At 31.7% G+C, this 18,815-nt stretch overlaps 1 protein-coding gene and 1 long non-coding RNA gene across 4 annotated transcripts in view; one reads left to right on the top strand and one right to left on the bottom strand.

The window, feature by feature from the left end:
• The window catches only part of LOC127706757 (transforming growth factor-beta receptor-associated protein 1-like), a 78,191-nt gene that overhangs the window by 58,189 nt on the left and 1,187 nt on the right, over nucleotides 1-18,815 (bottom strand). The window contains exons 2-7 of one of the 3 annotated variants that reach the window (XM_052211419.1): nucleotides 9,538-9,590; nucleotides 8,261-8,357; nucleotides 5,730-5,828; nucleotides 3,522-3,608; nucleotides 2,104-2,208; nucleotides 1,404-1,538 (exon numbers count right to left, since the gene is read on the bottom strand). In XM_052211419.1, the coding sequence (XP_052067379.1) occupies nucleotides 1,404-1,538; nucleotides 2,104-2,208; nucleotides 3,522-3,608; nucleotides 5,730-5,828; nucleotides 8,261-8,357; nucleotides 9,538-9,590 (576 nt within the window). Of the gene's footprint in view, nucleotides 1-1,403; nucleotides 1,539-2,103; nucleotides 2,209-3,521; nucleotides 3,609-5,577; nucleotides 5,631-5,653; nucleotides 5,680-5,729; nucleotides 5,829-8,260; nucleotides 8,358-9,537; nucleotides 9,591-18,815 lie in introns of those variants that run through there. The other 2 variants (XM_052211421.1, XM_052211420.1) reach the window with 2 other exon arrangements.
• Nucleotides 13,020-15,177, top strand: LOC127706770 (uncharacterized). Its single transcript, XR_007984558.1, has 2 exons — nucleotides 13,020-13,772; nucleotides 15,071-15,177. It is a non-coding gene; the product is annotated as an uncharacterized LOC127706770 (long non-coding RNA).

The following is an 18,815-nucleotide window of genomic DNA, read 5'->3' as shown; positions in this document are numbered from 1 at the left end:
ACCCGAGTTAAAAATAACAATGGGCCGTCTGAGAACCAACAAGAAAATTGCGATTGTAACATACCACAATGGACGAAAAAGATGTGACGTTCGCAATAATATTATTAAATTACCTTTTTTAGCCTTTACCAATAAAAATGTGCCTTTAAAATTATAATTAAAACACAAAAGAAAACTTTTTATTAAAATATAAGTCCATGTTATTAGGCTCCACTTATGAATAATACTTTAAAATTCCACTCCAAATAAGCTAGATGTCAGTCAAGTAGGTCACAATGTCTATTCAATGTCCAATATTTTGAAATTGAAAACCCACTAATTCTAACAAAAAACATAAACACAGGGTGATTTTTATTTTTATTTACTCAGAAAGACACCTTTTATTAAATAACATAATGCATTACTTCATTTCACACTCTGTTTCACAGTTTCAGCAATTCCTTTTTTGGTGGATACAAAAACACAATACTTCCTTTTAATTGTAAAATCTGCCATATTTATGCAAATATCTGTTTAATGTGATATACTTTTATTTTATTTTTCTTTATATGTAAATTATTCTGGTTTTGACAACAATCCATAGATTCTCATTAACAAACATTGATGTATATGTCATTGTAGTTCTTTGTCAAATGACTAGTCAATTTAATTATTATGAAAACAGAGATATAAATTGAATATGAATATTATTGTGATCTGTCGATTAAGCAAAAGACTGATTTTATAAATAATTCTACTGGAGTATTTCAGCTTTAAGGTGAAAGGAGTTTACATAACAAACTTTACTAGATCAAAAGGTTTTCATGTCATTTAGACTACAACATTAGAACTTGAAGTATATTACGCTCTAAACCAAATAAAAATATGTCTTGAGTATCTTTTATCACATATTTAGTGATAATTAAAAATTTTCAAATCCTTTTGATAAGATGTTTACTATAAATATTAGTATTTTAATTTGAACAGGAAAATGTGTGTAACTAAGGAATATAATAGTACAAATCACTATTGATGGCAGCAACTCTTCAACTACAGTACTGTTAATCTAATTCTTATGCATAACAAGAAGAAATCATACATTAGAGCTTGAAATAAGTCCTAGAAACTTCATGAATGATTATGGCATATAAACATCATAGCTAAACGTGAAAATTTCAAACTGAAGGTTATTACCTTACTTGTACTATTCAAATTTGGAAAAAATTCCATCAAAAACAGTGATTTTTAAGTGGGTGTTGTTTATTTTCTATTATATTGTCGTTATCCATTATTTGTCGATCCAAGATATTTAATATGGAGGTTCACCCCTTATTTACCACATGTCAACTGTGGATTTGAGGGTAAATTTTAGCCAATAAAAAAATGTTATAAATAAATTGTATTAGAATTTATGATAAACATACCTTACTTATTCTTTTAATGAGAGGTTTACTGTGCTCTGAATCAAATGGGAAAAGATCTTGTGTATGGGATGTCTCATAGTTAATCATACAATACTGTGACAATAATGCTGCACAAACAAAGCTTCCATCCACACCCTACAATAAAATAATCAAGTTGTCTGATCTTCAACAGGTTCTTGTATTTGCACAAAAGCATACAGAAGATTGTGAATAGGAGATAAGTAGAAAGAGAGTTATATAATAATTATCCAAGTTTTTTTTCAATTTTAATAATCATTTTATAAAAAAGAAAAAAATCTAAAATGAATTTTCACTTGCACATTAGGAAATTCTTCTGAACAGTTTTCAGTCCTAATTTTGTATCCAAAGTGTCTAAATAATATGACGCAATTAATTTGTTAATACATTTCTTTATTCAAGAGTATAAAATTTGTCAGATTTACATTAGATAAAAACAAACATTTGGTATCTATCGCTTATGAATATGGTGATTTTGCCCAGGAGCCTATTGCTCATACATTTATATTCTATTTATTTTTTTCAATTTGTACTTTAATATTCCAAGCTATTCATACATTAACAGTCTAATAAGTTAATTTTGTATGACCTTATTTCAGTGATTTGCTTGATTTGTTTGGGTTTTTTTGTTGTTTTTTTTATGATTATTGACTATCATAATAACTTGTTTATATAATCCTACCACAGAAATAGCAGGTTCTGATATATGGACATCTTTAACATGCATCAATTTATCTTCTGTAACAGTATACACTTGTATCTGTTTCTTCTTTAATGCTACACATATCTAGAAAAACAATGATATATGTAACATAGATGGAATATTATACATTAATTTACATCAGAATACAAAGTTTGTTTTTTTATGAAGCAACTGCGGTTAATGGTAAAGCCTTAGCAACAACTTTTGATAACACATGTAAAATAATATAACTAAAAGCCTTCAGTACTTATTTCATAGTTTATGATGTTCCTGTTCAATTATTAAATAAAGAGACATTTCAATCCTGTTTGTTAAGTTGTTTGCATCAAAAAAAGTTCACCCATTGAGACAGGATTTTATATCTGACTTACAAATTGGTCAAATGAGTAAAAACCATCCACCATTTACAAAACCTAGGTGGAATTTTGTTACTCTGAGAATAACCACTATTTATTAATAATATTTTATTTAATTATACAAGAAAAATTCACATAACTTTGTAGCTAGGGTCAGTTCATCAAGGAATCATTATTGCTGAATTACCAGATCATAAAATGATGTGACAACACTTCTAAGGTAAATTTTGATGTAGGCACAGTTCTAGGGTCAAATTATTGCAAATATTATCTGATTTGGTGGTATGATTAAAAAGATTTGGGGTGTAATCCAAAGAGACAGCAACCCTATGACAGACAAAACCAAAACTTCTTTTTTACTCACCTTCATAGAATTTAACTTTGTTATAAATTCGTATTTACATTTAGTCCTATTTTAAATGTGAAAACAATATTGTAACTGTATAATAAACAGTGGCTAACAATAAATTACAGGTAGGAATTTTGCTTAGTTTCTTCTGTTACCTATTTTAACATGGGACTCTTACTTCTTTTCAACTGAGTTTTACTGTGCGTATTGCTGTGTTTGTTTATTTCAATTGGCTAGAGGTTAAGGGGGAGGGTTAAGAACTCACAAAACATGTTTAACACCGCTGCAATTTTGCACCTGTCCCAAGTCGGGAACCTTTAGTCTTTGTTATACTTGTGTGTTTTTTAATTTTGATTCATTTATATGTTTCGGAGTTTAGTGTGGCTTCCATTTCGCTGAAATAGTATACATTATTGTTTAGGGGCCAGCTGAAGCCCGCCTCCAGGTGCAGATTTTTTGCTGCGTTGAAGGCCCATTGGTGGCTTTGGGCTGTTTTCTGCTCTTTGGTGGGGTTGTTGTCTCTTTGACAGATCCCCGTTTCCATTCTCAATTCTAATAATATTTCATTGTGGCTGTTTGAAGTTGTGAAAAAAAACAAAATTTAACATCTACTTTTTGGACAAATCCTGCAGAACTATTCCTACTCCTAAATATCTTCAGATAATATCGATATTTCTACACTAAACACCTACCTCTATACTAAATGGATTTCCATTTGTAGGATTTTCATTTATACAAAAGTAGGTAACTCCCTTTACTTTGGCACCAGTCATAATTGGCTAAAATAAAAAAAAAAAATCAATTAAAAATTCACAGAATGTAGCAAATCTATTTTCATAATACTTTCTTTTGTAACAGGTTCAATTAAGATGAGTGTCCAAAAATATTTGACATTTTGGTTACAATGAAAATATTTCCCAAACCTTAATTAGATTGGGCACTAGGAGTTTTATTTATACACAATATACTCTACACCTATATAAAACTATCAACTTTACTTCAAAATTATTTTATGACCTTAACACTACAATATATGTATATGAATTTCCTACTTTTTGAAGTTAATGACATGTATTGCAAATGTACAAGGAGCTGGTATCCAGCACACCAATATTTTAGTGATATAATTATAGCATGCACATTCCCGTACAGTGATGGTGTTACTCTTACCAGAATTTCCTGATTTTTGTAGTATAAGCAAATCACAATGCATAGGGTGAATTATAGTAGAAAAGTGTTGGCAAATATAACTAGAGGCTCTCAAGAGCCTGTGTCGCTCACCTGACTCTACTTTGGTTTTAGAAATCATGTAAAGATAGATAAAAATCATAACAGATACCCAAATAATGATTGAGGCCAAATTTTGATTAATATTGGTCCCGTTATTTAATAAAATATCCTGGTGGTCATCTTGAACAGTAAATCGGCAACAAAGTAGCAACACTTGGTCAGCACTTCATAAGGAACATTCATGCCATGTTTCGTTTCATTCCATTCAGTGGTACTCTAAAAGAAGACATTTGTATGTATTTCCAATAGGGTCCTATGTTAAACTAAGCCCCCCCCCCCTAGCGGCCATCTTGGATGATGGACCGACTGCAAAGTAACAACACTTGGTCAGCAACTCCTAAGGAACATTCATGCCATGTTTGGTTCCATTCCATTTATTGGTTCTCTAAAAGAAGACAATTGTATGTATTTCCCATAGGGTCCTATGTTAAACTAAGTCCCCCGCTGTCGGCCATCTTGGATGATGGATCGGCTGCAAAGTAACAACACTTGGTCAACATCTCATAAGGAACATTCATGCCATGTTTGGTTCCATTCCATTCATTGGTTCTCTAAAAGAAGACATTTTTATGTATTTCCCTTAGGTCCTTTGTTAAACTAAGTCCCCTGCTGTCAGCCATCTTGGATGATGGACCGACTGCAAAGTAACAACACTTGGTCAGCACCTCATAAGGAACATTCATGCCATGTTTGGTTTTGTTCCATTCAGTGGTTCTCTAAAAGAAGACATTTGTATGTATTTCCCATAGGGTCCTATGTTAAACTAAGTCCCCCGCTGGCGGCCATCTTGGATGATGGATCGGCTACAAAGTAACAACACTTGGTCAGCACCTCATAAGGAACATTCATGCCATGTTTGGTTCCATTCCATTCAGTGGTTCTCTAGAAGAAGTTCAAAATGTAAAAAGTTAACGCCGACGACGGACGACGCTGGACGACGGACGCCAAGTGATGAGAAAAGCTCACTTGGCCCTTTGGGCCAGGTGAGCTAAAAATAGACATTACATATTGAAATAAACTGCTTCGCCAAGCGCAGCTGGATACGACCGCAGAGGTCCAACCCTGAACAGTTGGGGCAAAAATGGACACAATATTCAAGCTTGATACAGGTCTGAATATGGATTGTAATTAAATATTTGACACATAATAGATTTCTGACACAGAATAAATGTAGTCAAAGAACTTAAAATTGGTTATATGATTTGAATTTATATTCAATTGAAGATTTCTTGCTGTTGTGCAATACACTGTGCTGTTGCGCAATACAAAGACTATATACAAAGAATTAGCAATTGTGACCCCCAATTTTTTTGCGGTCGTATAAAAAATTGAATTTGAAGTTTTCATAGAGCATGTTATAACTTTCAAACAAATAGAGGGAGAGAAGCTTGTTTTAATGCTACATATGAAGTTCTAGTCTACCTGACTTGACAGCCATTTGTAACATGTTTTACTTACCTCTAAATCAAACATATTAAGTAATGACAATGTATTATCTATTAACACCATGATTCTGTTTAGAGATTATACTAACCTCTAAATCAAACATATTAAGTAATGACAATGAATTATCTATCAACACCATGATTCTGTTGAGAGATTATACTAACCTCTAAATCAAACATATTAAGTAATGACAATGTATTATCTATTAACACCATGATTCTGTTTAGAGCTGAGGCAGCTTTTATCTGTATTACAGGCTTTTTCTGAAAAATAAAGATGGAACAACAAATAAGTGGTTGTCAAAACAATATAAATGGTTGAAAGGCTTTTCCTCTAATTTAACCATATTCTATAAATCCAGATATTTTAATGAGTTTTTTTTTTAGTGAAAAAAACTGCTCCACAGGGTGCAGTTTGATACAATGGCAGAGGTCCAACCCTGAACAGTTGGGGCAAGTATGGACACAACATTAAAGCTTGTAACAGCTCAGAATTTGGATTGTGATTTTTGACACAGCATAGGTTTCTGAAACAGAATGAATGTGGTTAAAGAACTTTAAAATTTTGAAATTGAACATTTACCTATTATGGTCCAATATCCAAAATCTAAATACATGGTTAGAATCAGAATATCAAAGAAACCCATATGATCAATTTTTGTTGAAATCAAATAAAAAAGTTAAATAATTTTGGACCCTTTGGACCTTAATATGGACCAATTTGAAAACAAGGTCCAAAATTAATAAACTGCTTCGCTGAGCGCAGCTGGATACGCCTGCAGAGGTCCAACCCTGAACAGTTGGGGCAAAAATGGACACAATATTCAAGCTTGATACAGGTCTGAATTTGGATTGTATTAAATATTTTATGACATATTATAGGTTTCTGAATAAATGTAGTCAAAGAACTTGAAATTGGTTATATGAATTGAATTTATATTCAATTAAAGATTTCTTGCTGTTGTGCAATACACTTTGCTGTTGCGCAATACTTAGTAAATCTGTTTTCAGACTATAAACAATTAAAGATCAATTAATTCTCAATGTCATATTAGAAATTTATGAAAATGTAAAGGGAGATTATATCAAAAGATATAAACAATTCACCAAAGTTTCATGAGAATTGCTGACAGCATTTTTGAGTTATTGTCCGAAAACTGGAAAATCCCCCTTTTTTTAATGAATAAAACCCCATAACTCAGAAATGTAAAAATGTAAAATTTATAAAATTCTAAACGGAGCTTACATCAATAGATATAACCAATTCACCAAAGTTTCATAAGAACTGCTGAAAGAATTTTTGATTTTTTGTCCGAAAACTGAAAAATCCCCCTTTTTTTATGAATAAAACCCTGTAACTCGAAAACATAAAATCTAAAATATATAAAAATCGAAAGGGAGCTCATGTCAATAGATATAAACAATTCACCACAATTTCTTGCAAGTTGGTGAAAGCATTCTTGAGTTATTGTCAGAAAACTGGAAAATCCCCCTTTTTTTAATGAATAAAACCCCATAACTCGGAAACGTAAAATCTAAAATTTATAAAAAACGAAAGGGAGCTCACGTCAATAGATATTAACAATTCCCCTAAGTTTTATGCAAATTGGTCAAAGCGTTTTTTGAGTAAATGTCTGACATGTTGACGACGGACGGACAGACGGACAACAGTATACCATAATACGTCCTGTAAAGGGACGTATAAAAATGTAAATACATGGTTAGATTGAGCATATCAAAGAACACCAAAAATTCAATTTTAAATGAAATCAAACAATGTTAATTTTAGACCCTTGGACCTCAATGTGGACCAATTCAAAAACGGAGCCCAAAATCCAAAATCTAAATACACGCTTAGATTCAGCATATTAAAGAACCCCATTAAAATTGGTAAACAGGTAAGCCATTTATACAAAGAATAAGAAACGTATAGTTTTTGGCCCCCTTTTCTAAACAGTTAGAGCTATAACCCCCAAAATCAATTCCAACCTTCCTTTTGAGGTATGGAACCTTGTGGTACAATTTCATACAAAGCCATATACTTAAACACAAGTTATTGTCCTGAAACAAGATAAAATGCTTGTTTTTGGACCCTAATTCCTCAACAGTTAGGACAATAACCCCAAAATCAATCCCAACCTTTCTTTTTTGGTACAGAACCTTGTGGTGCAATTTCATAGAAATCCATATACTTTAATCTTGTACTCAAGTTATTTTCTGGAAACCAAATGTCTCAGGAAAACGACAACAACGTCATACCATTTAAAAATAAAATTGTGCAATCGTATAAAAATGAGACTAGGTTAGTATTGCATTATATAAAACTCACAAATTCAAATTTTGTAAACAATTACTGAACAACACTTTCAGATATCACATTTTTGTCTATTGATCAACAATCTTATTGATTAATTTACATCAAATTTCATATTTACAGTATAACATTCTAGCAAGCATCTTTTATCTAGAGTAATACTAATATATGTTAAAAAAACCATTCGACAACATCATTTAAATGAAACCTGTTAGAACCATTTTGGTTATAACAGAAGGTGGTTCTTTAAAAAGCTCCACTTCACTTAGACTTGCAATCAGAAAAGGAGTAAATACATACAAGAGAATTGGGAGAACAGATAAGAATGTTTGGCTGTACAAAATATTGCAGACACCTTCTCTTAAACAGGTTCTAAACTTACCACAGCTAAGTATTTGTGTCCTTGTTTCTCATTATGGAAAACAACCTTTGGTCCATTTCCTACTGTCCTTTCCTCAACATTGTAATGAATAACAAAGCTGAATAATAGTGTGACATCATTATAATGTTATAATCATTCATATAACAGAACTGATGGAAATAATGTATAAAACATGATACAAGAAACAGCTGCAAAATTAGACCACTTTCAAGTTATGTCCGTCACTGGAAAAGTTCGTCAATAATGCGCGCCTTTATGACGTCATTTACATGATAGTGGGGACCGCCTGTATCCCTGTACTATTAAAGTTCATCAATCATCTTCGTGATCGTCATTATGCAGGATAAACTAGAAATAATGTTTGTTCTGTAGGTACTTAATCACAATTCCCTAATGACAGCAGTGCTGATTATCCATTATTAGAATTTAATTTGCCAAATAATTCATGCAATTTAGCATCATATTATTTCAACCACTCGCTCAACATGGGAAGGAAGTGACGATTCCCCTAAATGCATGAACGATGTTCACTAAAACCAAAGTTTTTTGACGGAAATGCAACAAGCTCGAAAAGTGGTCTATTGAATGTTCATCACCAACTATAATCATTCATGCTATCAATACTTAATAAAAAAACAAATTCTTGAAATCTATTTTGCTTTGTAGTTGGTAAGATGAACTTTCAAACAAAAATTTAACAACATGTAGTCACTTATGTATGAAATGTGGTTAAATCATGCTCTAACAGTTTCACAGTAACTTAACAAAGCTCTGGAACAAGACTTATCCATGACTGGCAACCAAACAAATGATGGATGTAATGGCATATCCATTCCTAAACTCTGTTCGTGAAGATTAAAATAAAGGTAAGGAACAGAGTACAAATTTTGATTCTAATCTGGTTTTGGAAGGTTCATGTTTCCCTATTTTCTCTTATTTTGAGTTTTTTTTTATGTTGTGATTATTTAAATTATTGATTACAGATAATATAATTTAAATTAAACAAAAGTTATGAAACTGAAACTTTGAGGTGCATATTATCAATGTCATTGTAATTTCCTCAATTTATCCAAAAAGATAATTTAATCAGTCAAGGAAATAAAAATTACCATGATCAGTTGAAAAGATCCCCTACTGCATGGCACAATAATCTATACTATTACACAATTAACCATCTATAAATCAAAGACTGTTTAAACACATATCAAATATTACTGCAGTGTCTGAAAATTTATTTCCAGTCATTAAACCTTGGTATTGTTTATGGGTACACTCACCAATCATTTGTGCCTATGTATAGATTTTTACCACATACATCAAAACATTCAATCTGAAAAAAAAATCATTTTCCAGTATTATCTTATATAACATTTACACTGCATACTAAAAATGATGATCTATAGAATTTTACCATTACTACCTACATTTGATGACGAGTTGTTTTATTTTTTACCCTAAAAAAGTCAATATTAGTAGGATTATCTTGGTAATTCATGTGTTCATTAATTCCAATCCCCAACCCCATCATGTCTAAGTTAAAGACTTTATGAGATGTATTTCATGTAGATACATTTTATAGTAGCTGTTTTCCAAACTTTTCAGTATACAGATACAGCATTGTAATTGAGGAAGAGTTTTGGGAGAGTTTGCATAAACAAGTATATGGCTTGTGAGGCCTTGATTTGCTAGATCCCCATATGTAAACAACCAAAATCACGTCATGTAACATCATAACTTATCTAAATTATTATTAACACAGATCTATCTGATTTGTGTGTTGACAAAACATATTTTTAACTTCATCAGTAACGCTCGAATCAAACTAAACGTAGTCACCTTGATTGACAAACTAATTTCAACAAATTAAAAATTTAGGTTTTATAGTTTTCAATAGTCTTCAATTATCTTACTATTTGCTTCAATTCTTTGTTTTTTTTTATAAATTTATTAATAAAATATGATTTCAAACTGTAAAATTGTTGATTAATGAATAAGAAGTAAATCATACAGTTAAAAAACCTCTATATTAAAATAGGCTCAGATCAAGGGAGAAAACTCTGGTCATTATCAAATTCAATGTGTGTTGACATGAAATAATGAAAGACACTTGTAAAGTGATATTGTTATTTGTACACATCATTTTGCTGTATTACAAAACAAACTTTTTGCACAAATAACAAGTGTACCTCAGTCTCTGTTATATTCATTTACATCTTTTTTCAGACTTTGACTGAGCAATTCAGAGTTTGACTAAGTAAGGGAGCAACCATTTAACTTCAAGGGGGGGTTATGGTTTTTTGTCTGAGTCAGAAATTTTTCACGCACTTTTTTTTTTGTCATCTGCTTGACCACAATTTTTTTTCATCAAATTGGGGATCAGAATATTTTTTTAGGAAAAAACCATAAACCCCCCTCTTGAAATTGTAAAGACAATCATCATCGTTTTATTCTTTAAGACCATAATTTTGTCTTGACCTCAAGTTTTTTTAGTTTTTTGTTGTGCCATTGGGTTGCTGTCTCTTTACCCTGCATCTGTTTTTATTCATATTTTAAATAAAATAAACAAATTCCATTCAAAATTAAACATATTATTCATATCTAATTATTTTGCTTTGATATATACTCTTGATTGTCTCCTTGGTTTATTTTTCTTCTTTTGTACCATTGTATGTATTAAACTGACTCTTCTGAACAGAAAACAAATTATGAAAATTAACAACTTTAAATTCATTGGAGCATGCATATATGTCTTTGGAAAATTCAGATCATTGGCACCAAATATAAAATTTGAGATAGTTCAATTGAGGTATAATGTTGTTATCTTCACAATAAAATCTAAAAGAAAATTTTAGGCAAATTTGTATCTGAGAAGCGTAGGATTTTTAGCAAATTTGTATCTGAGAAGCATATGATTTTAGGCAAATTTGTATATGAGGAGCATATGATTTAGGCAAATTTGTATATGAGGAGCATATGATTTAGGCAAATTTGTATATGAGGAGCATATGATTTAGGCAAATTTGTATATGAGGAGCATATGATTTAGGCAAATTTGTATATGAGGAGCATATGATTTAGGCAAATTTGTATATGAGGAGCATATGATTTAGGCAAATTTGTATATGAGAAGCATATGATTTCCCACCAAATTGTGCATCGGATTACAGAAGAACATGATGAGAAATAAAACCAACATGCACCAATAACCTTAATGAGCTAATCAGGTAGCACCTGCCTCATATTATCCCATTTGGAATATTGAAACCCAAATTGGTTATTATATAACCCTTCAGAGTTACCGGTCACAGTTTCAATTCAAGTAACACTGGTGAGTTATAATGTATATGTAATGTGAGTCTGGCATACTAAATTGTTAGCTAAGTACCATTCATCAGTTTTTTGCCCCCAACCTTTCTACAACCCGTACAGTCCCATAATTTCAATAATCCACTTAGTGTACTATTGATCCGAGTCTGCTGAAGTCTGTGTAAGTCTGGAGGCTACATATTGATTTATATGTGCTATTAACAATTAAAGATCGTGTTCTCCCCAGGCCCATTAAAGCACAGCAGACCCATGGTCCTATAATTTTGAAGCGTGGTCCTATATTTCTGGCACGTGGTGCACTGGTGCTATAATTTTCAGTCAAAATATTGTATTATCAGTAAAATTTTAACTGCATGACTTGTCAAATCTTATCTGGATCAGGTTAACCGTGTTTTTGATTGGATTTAATCGATAAATTAGCAATTGTAACTGGATTCTTTTGTGTTTTAATTAATATAGAGATAGTTTATGACTTCCAACAACAATTTTATGCCTTCACTCACCACCCAAGCACTGATCAGTGACACAAACAGAAATGATTATTTGTAAACAAACAATGCAGTCAGTTTTACAGACGCTGTAACATTTATTTATCTATACTACTAAAATAAAGAGGTCCAATTTGTTAGCCGGCATGACGTAAAACTTGACGAATCAAGGAATTCAACTTTACATATAACTAATATAGGACAATGGTGTTGATTAAATATTACACCATTCCAGGTCCTTTTGTTTTCCACATAATTAACATTACCAATAATTAACAAGTTCTGGGTTGAATCCGATACCGATACCAATAGTACCTGTTACCTGTTACCTAACCTGTACGTTCCGCCTCTGTCAGGCGCACCACCAAACGGTGTATTTGGGATTTGCTATATACATGGGTCATAATCACACCTAAACTTCGTCATTATACAGGGATTGACACTACTAAATTCAATCATTGACAAAAAAAAAATATATCAACAAGTAGTTTTCGGTTGTAGTAACTGTAAGAAACCCAGGACGCATTCAAACAGAAAGATTTGGAAAGCAGAAAAAACTGTGCACCTTATAATTAGCATGACTTTATCAAATGACAATACAAATACTAAAAATCCAGGCTGAAAATAAGGCACAGGACATTAGGTACTTTAATTCAGTCATGGACCCACGATGTCGCGAGCGTGTTCTATTACTTAATAAAAGATCAATTGTTGGAAGTGTTTACCATTTTGCCCATTAATATAGAATAAAAATAATTGATAATTATGCATATATATATATATATATAAACAAGTCTAAATTGAAAACAACGTTCAAACCTATGATTGCGTTGGATAAAAACCACAATTTTTATACGTGTGCATGCAAAACAAATTTCTTGGTAGAGGGGTCTAAATACAGCACAAACAACATTTTTCAAAAGACCAAAAATGTGAAAAGTATATGGGTAAAGCCAAAAAGGTGCTCCAAATTGGTCAAATAACCATCTGAAGCTTAAATCCCAATTTTAAAATATTTAATATATGTTATTTGATTACAACTTGTTATTGAGCATCAGTGACATGATGAAGTAGAAGATTTGATAAATATCAAATATCCGCTAATTCAATGTGTCTTGTTATTGAAGTTTGTCAAACGTATATCTGTACGTTCCTGTGTCCCAAGCGTGACATGGAAACCCCCTTCTAACAAAAAATATACCTGGTTGTTTTTATGGGCAAAAGAAAAACGGAAAGTAAGTTAAATCGTCAGAAAAGTGTTGTTGCACTATAAATCCGTCAAAGTTTTGCGTGAAATGCAGTAAAATTAATCAAAGAAACGATTATTTCGACAGGGTTAGTAATGTTATATTGACAATAGACTATTATGGTAAAAATAACGCACGGGGTTTTCCGCGATATCGTCATCTGCGGAACATTTGATTGGTTCCTGTCATATTCATGCGCTGTCGTATCTCGGCTGTTTCAAATAGTTCTAATTTTGGTTTCGTATTCCGTTTTATGAGAAGCATAGAATGGCAAGTTTGTAATGTCAAAATAACGTATAACGTACGTAAATGTTTATTCCTTATTATTAACGGAAAGAGTTTATCCAGGGAGAAAAAAATACTTTGTTTCATTTCAAAATTGCTAAATATACGAAACTAAATGTAAGCATCACTATCATTCATGGATGAAAATGGAAGAAGAACTCGATGGTAAGTTTTTAGCAAAATGTCAAACTAATAACGACCAGTGCGTCAAACAAAGTATAACGACCAAACCATTCTGTCAAATTGACACTGTTTTATATAATTTTTGCCAAAATAATATGCTTAGAATGATAAGAACTAACGAATATAACGCATTCAAGCACCCAAGTCAAACCATTTGTTCACTTTTTACGGTAACATCGATATGACCGTTACTTGACCAATTTTGTCAACCCAGTCAATATAACACCTAGGATGTAGATGATCTTTGTAGAGATATACTGCACCATTCTTTTCATTTAACTTCTATTTCAACTTACAGATAATAAAGGGGGAAAGTTAATATACATTTAAAAAGGGTGAAGTAATTTTCAGTGCTTTTTCACAGGGTGTTAGTTGACAATTATATGCATAGTCAATATAACCAGGGTCATTAAGAGAGTTAGTTGACACCTTAATGTAAGGGTCAATATAACTCCTACTCCCTCAGTAGTCCTAAAGCTACTATTACTACTGAAATATGTTGACTTTGGCTTTTAGCCTACAAATCTCTTGTACAATAAAAAAATTAAGCCTTTTAATGAAATTGTAAGCATATTTCCTGCTTCTTTGAAATAGAGCATAAGTTGACAACTAAAGAATTCAAGTCAATATAACCATGGTCCAAAAGAGAGTTCGTTGACACATTAATTTTATAGATGTAAATACAGCCTTTTATCAAAAGAACATCAACAATACACCTTATCGCTATTTGTCCGCCATTACTGGACATCACAAAAGTTCCCGTAAAATTTTGACGTCATAATAGAAAATATCTGACGCCACAATGGAAAAGTGATTGTTGTATGACGTCAAAAGTTCAAGCGGGACAGATTCTCGGGTCAAGCGGGAATAGCGATAAGGTGTATAAACAAGAAAACAGAAAATTGTCACAAGACTATAACATGCAAGTTTCTGTCTTGAGACGGTGCAACAAGTTTGTTTTTAAGCACTCAACCTCCCCATACCCATGAATTTGACAATAAAAACATGAATGTAGACACAATGCAAATCAATGTGAAGTGGTACTTATTTCCAATGCTGTTTTCAACATGGATAACATACAACATCATAAACATAAGAAGATGTGGTATTATTGCCAAAGAAACAACTCTCCACCTAAGACCTAAAGAAGTAAAAAAAAACAATAATAGCCTATAAGGTCACGTTATGGCCTTCAACATGGAGCCTTGACTCACATTTTCATTCATTTCAATTTAAAATCATGTATAAAACTATTTTAACTTTATTTATTTGCTTTTCAGATCTTTGAGATAAATCAACTGAGTATGAACAGTGGAGTAGACAGCAGAATGAACTTTAAAATGTTTTTAATTTGTTTAAATAAATGATTTATGGTTTGATTCTTGAATAGTGGTTTAATTATTAGTATTGTCATACATTAATCATGTTAATGTGTTTTATACTTTACTTTCAAAAGTGTTGATTTAATAAGCTCTTGAAAAAAAATTGTTGAAAACAGTTGATCAATAAAGTCACCATCTGACATAGCCAAGAGTATCATAACTGTACATATTAAATGAGCAACCTTTGACCAAAGTACAAAGTCAGTTCAAGTGAGCCTAATTAACAATACTCCTAAATACCAACAGTAAACAATATGTTCCCCTAAATACTGTGAGTAACTCATTAAGTGTCTGTTTACCATCAGGCTAAGCTAACTCTTGCAGTGCACCGGATAGTTTTATTGGGTTAAAAGTATGTCGGTTAAAAGCTCATTAGAGCTTATGTTGTCTCTGTTTGTATACCTTGCCGACTCTAAAATAAAGCTTATTTATTGGGTTTGAGTTGTTATTTAAGGTTTGTTCTTTTCTTGTTATTTATCTTGATTTCTACTCTCCCTTTTGGATTTGCGAATTAGTGCACCTTTATTTTTCTTGCATTCTATAGTTGTCACTTTGATCTGATAGATCTCAGATAGTTTTGGTTATGAGCTTGTGACTTCATTATTAGCTGAACAATAATGAACATGAACCCCTGCATGCATTCAAGAATTAAGTTTATATCAAAATAAACATAATGGATCAAACTCTTTGTGTTCAGATGTTACACCAGATTTCCTGTTTTATTTCAGTAAGTTACTTGACATTGTGTCAATATAACAACCAAAAGACGGTAGTGTTGTGAGCAATATAAGCATTCAATCATAATTTGGTAAAATGAAAAATAACCATCAGTTACCTAGACAATAGTAGAAAAAAAATGCTTAATAAAAATGATTTTGAAAAAGGTTAAATTTAAACACTATTCGTCAATATAACCTACATGTAAGATATGGTATACAAGATTTATAGTCATCTTCTTCATTTAGAAGATTAAGCTGTATTGGATAAGTTTTCCCCTACTTAAAAAATCAGCTAGTGTTGCCCCCCCTGTTTTTTGAGTGGCCTGTTTTAAAATTAAGGCAGAAAAACTATCAAAAAGGGTTATTGTCAAAATAACATACATTGAATTTGGATTTAATTATGTCAACGAAGATCTGGGTTTACAACAACTACATAAAATATTTCATTTGAAATATAATAATTATGTTTACAAATATAATTGCTGTTCAAAAAACGTTTTACACAAGTTACTAGAAGAAAACTTTATTTTGGACATCTATAACATACTGATCTTGCTCAGAGCACTGACATTTCAGAACATCAGGGATATCTCTGTGAATTGGTCTATGATATAATGATGTTGAAAGATATTATGTGCAGCTAAGTATTGATACATTTCATTAATCCCATAAGAAACTATTTAAAACAAAAGATTGCACTATTGTCAATATAACTTACACAAAATATACAAGGAAGGTCAATTTTACAAAAACATAGCAAGACCATGGATTTCAAATAAAAAGAGGTAGTAAGATACAGATGGTTGCTAACAAAATAATGTGAATTGATAGAGATATCAAAAACTTCAATTTTATATCCTAATGTCACACTTTCCAGACCACCTTTATGGCTTTACCCATATATTAACAAAACGCATTTGACTAGCAGGTCGAACAACTGATGTTCTTAAACCCTGCTGACTGCCATTGGCGATTGCCAAATAAACGGATCACAAGATGTAACAAAATGGATCTTATTATTAATTTATTATTAAACAGAAAACAATAAACTTGCGGAAAAAGATGGTATACCGCAAACATGAGGTGCAAGAAACGGTATTTGGAAGGCCAAATAACTTACCTCAATTTAGGATAGACTCTTGAATTTTAAAGAGTCGAAATAGGTTGAACGGATCATATAAACCAGAAGGAAAATATAATACAATTATACAAGCCCGAACGAAAAAATATAAACAAGTCTAAATTGAAAACAACGTTCAAACCTATGATTGCGTTGGATAAAAACCGCAATTTTTATACGTGTGCATGCAAAACAAATTTCTTGGTAGAGGGGTCTAAATACAGTATATATGTAGGACTCAAATCTATGGTGGGTTCCAAATCTATGGCAGATTCCTAATCTATGGCAAATATGACGTCATGCCATCCCAAATCTATGGCAGATTTTTTACAATCCTAATCTATGGCAAGTTTTGTAATATCCTGATCTATGGCGGATTTTTGTTGTTTCCAAATCTATGGCAGATTTATGCAAATGAAAAACAATGCAGTACATATACGACCAATGACTTGTCTTAAACAAGTTGAAATGTACGACAACGGGAGTATGTCTATAAACTTTAGTGATAAACATTCCATAATGGTCAACCAAATCGTGATAGCAACCATGAAATATTGTAAACGATGAAATATACCTTAATACATAAAAATAAACATTTTCTAATCTGTGCATGGTACCTGTTTAACCCATTCATTAAACAACTTTATATAGTAAGTCTTTTAACAAACAAGAAACACAGTTATTTTCATAAAAAAAATGAACAGTTTGACTTTTCACATGATATTTATTTCATCATTAAAACATCTATTTTATTTGATGACGATTTAAATCAAATTATTATCCAGTAATTTGATATTTCACTTTTATCAACTTTGCTAGCTGTAGACGCTAAAATATACTATAACTCCTTTTTCTAAAATTTCAGGCAATGAAAACAGCGGTGCCCTTATTAATAGCGGGATTCGGCCGGTACAGCACATTTTGTCCCTCTTCCGGATAATAGGTAACATCTTGTCACAAATTGTGCAAATTGTTGTAGAGGGAAACATCTTTACCTTTATCTGGAATTGGATTCAAATCTATGGGATCTGCCATCGTTACAGGGAGCAAGCATTTAACTTCAAGGGGGGTTATGGTGTTTTTTTCTGAGTCAGCAATTTTTTTATTTAGTGTTGTGACGCTATATCAATCAAATTTTTTTTCAAAATTTAACACTATAAGGTATGGGGAAAATGTAGATTCAGAATATTTTTTTTTTTCATCAAATAGGGGATCAGAAATTTTTTTTTTAGGAAAAAACCATACCCCCCCCCCCCCCTTTTTTTGAACTTAAATGGTCGTTCCCTTAGTGGCGGCGACGATGTAATATGGCGTTATTCAACTGTGACGCTATATGTCACTCTTTTTCCTGGAAAATTATGCAATTTCAAGATATGCCATAGATTAGGAGAAAACAAAAATCAGCCATAGATCTGATTTGTCTGGCTATTGTAACGTCACATTTGCCATAGATTAGGAATCTGCCATAGATTTGGAACCCGCCATAGATTTGAGTCCTACATACATGACATATATATATATGTTAATTCTGTATGAAACAATGTTCAAGCTAGCCATAATTTCTTGTTTCTTTTAATGAGTATTCCTTCTCTTTTTCAAGCTACCAGTTTTCTATAAGTTTGGCAGTTAATTTAATGATCTTTAATGAGTTTGATACATTAAATTGTAGCAACAATTAATATGGACCCTAAAGAGGCTACTATTTACAGTCACAGTTTGAGTATCAAACATATTACTGTTCTGTCATTTTACCAACAGGTATGATGAGTTTTTTGGCAAAAAAAAACTATTTCATAAATTTTAA

This window comes from Mytilus californianus, unplaced genomic scaffold (assembly GCF_021869535.1).
Source record: "Mytilus californianus isolate M0D057914Y unplaced genomic scaffold, xbMytCali1.0.p SCAF_6, whole genome shotgun sequence".
Lineage (NCBI taxonomy): Eukaryota > Metazoa > Mollusca > Bivalvia > Mytilida > Mytilidae > Mytilus > Mytilus californianus.
This window is presented reverse-complemented; position numbering and strand designations above follow the sequence as displayed.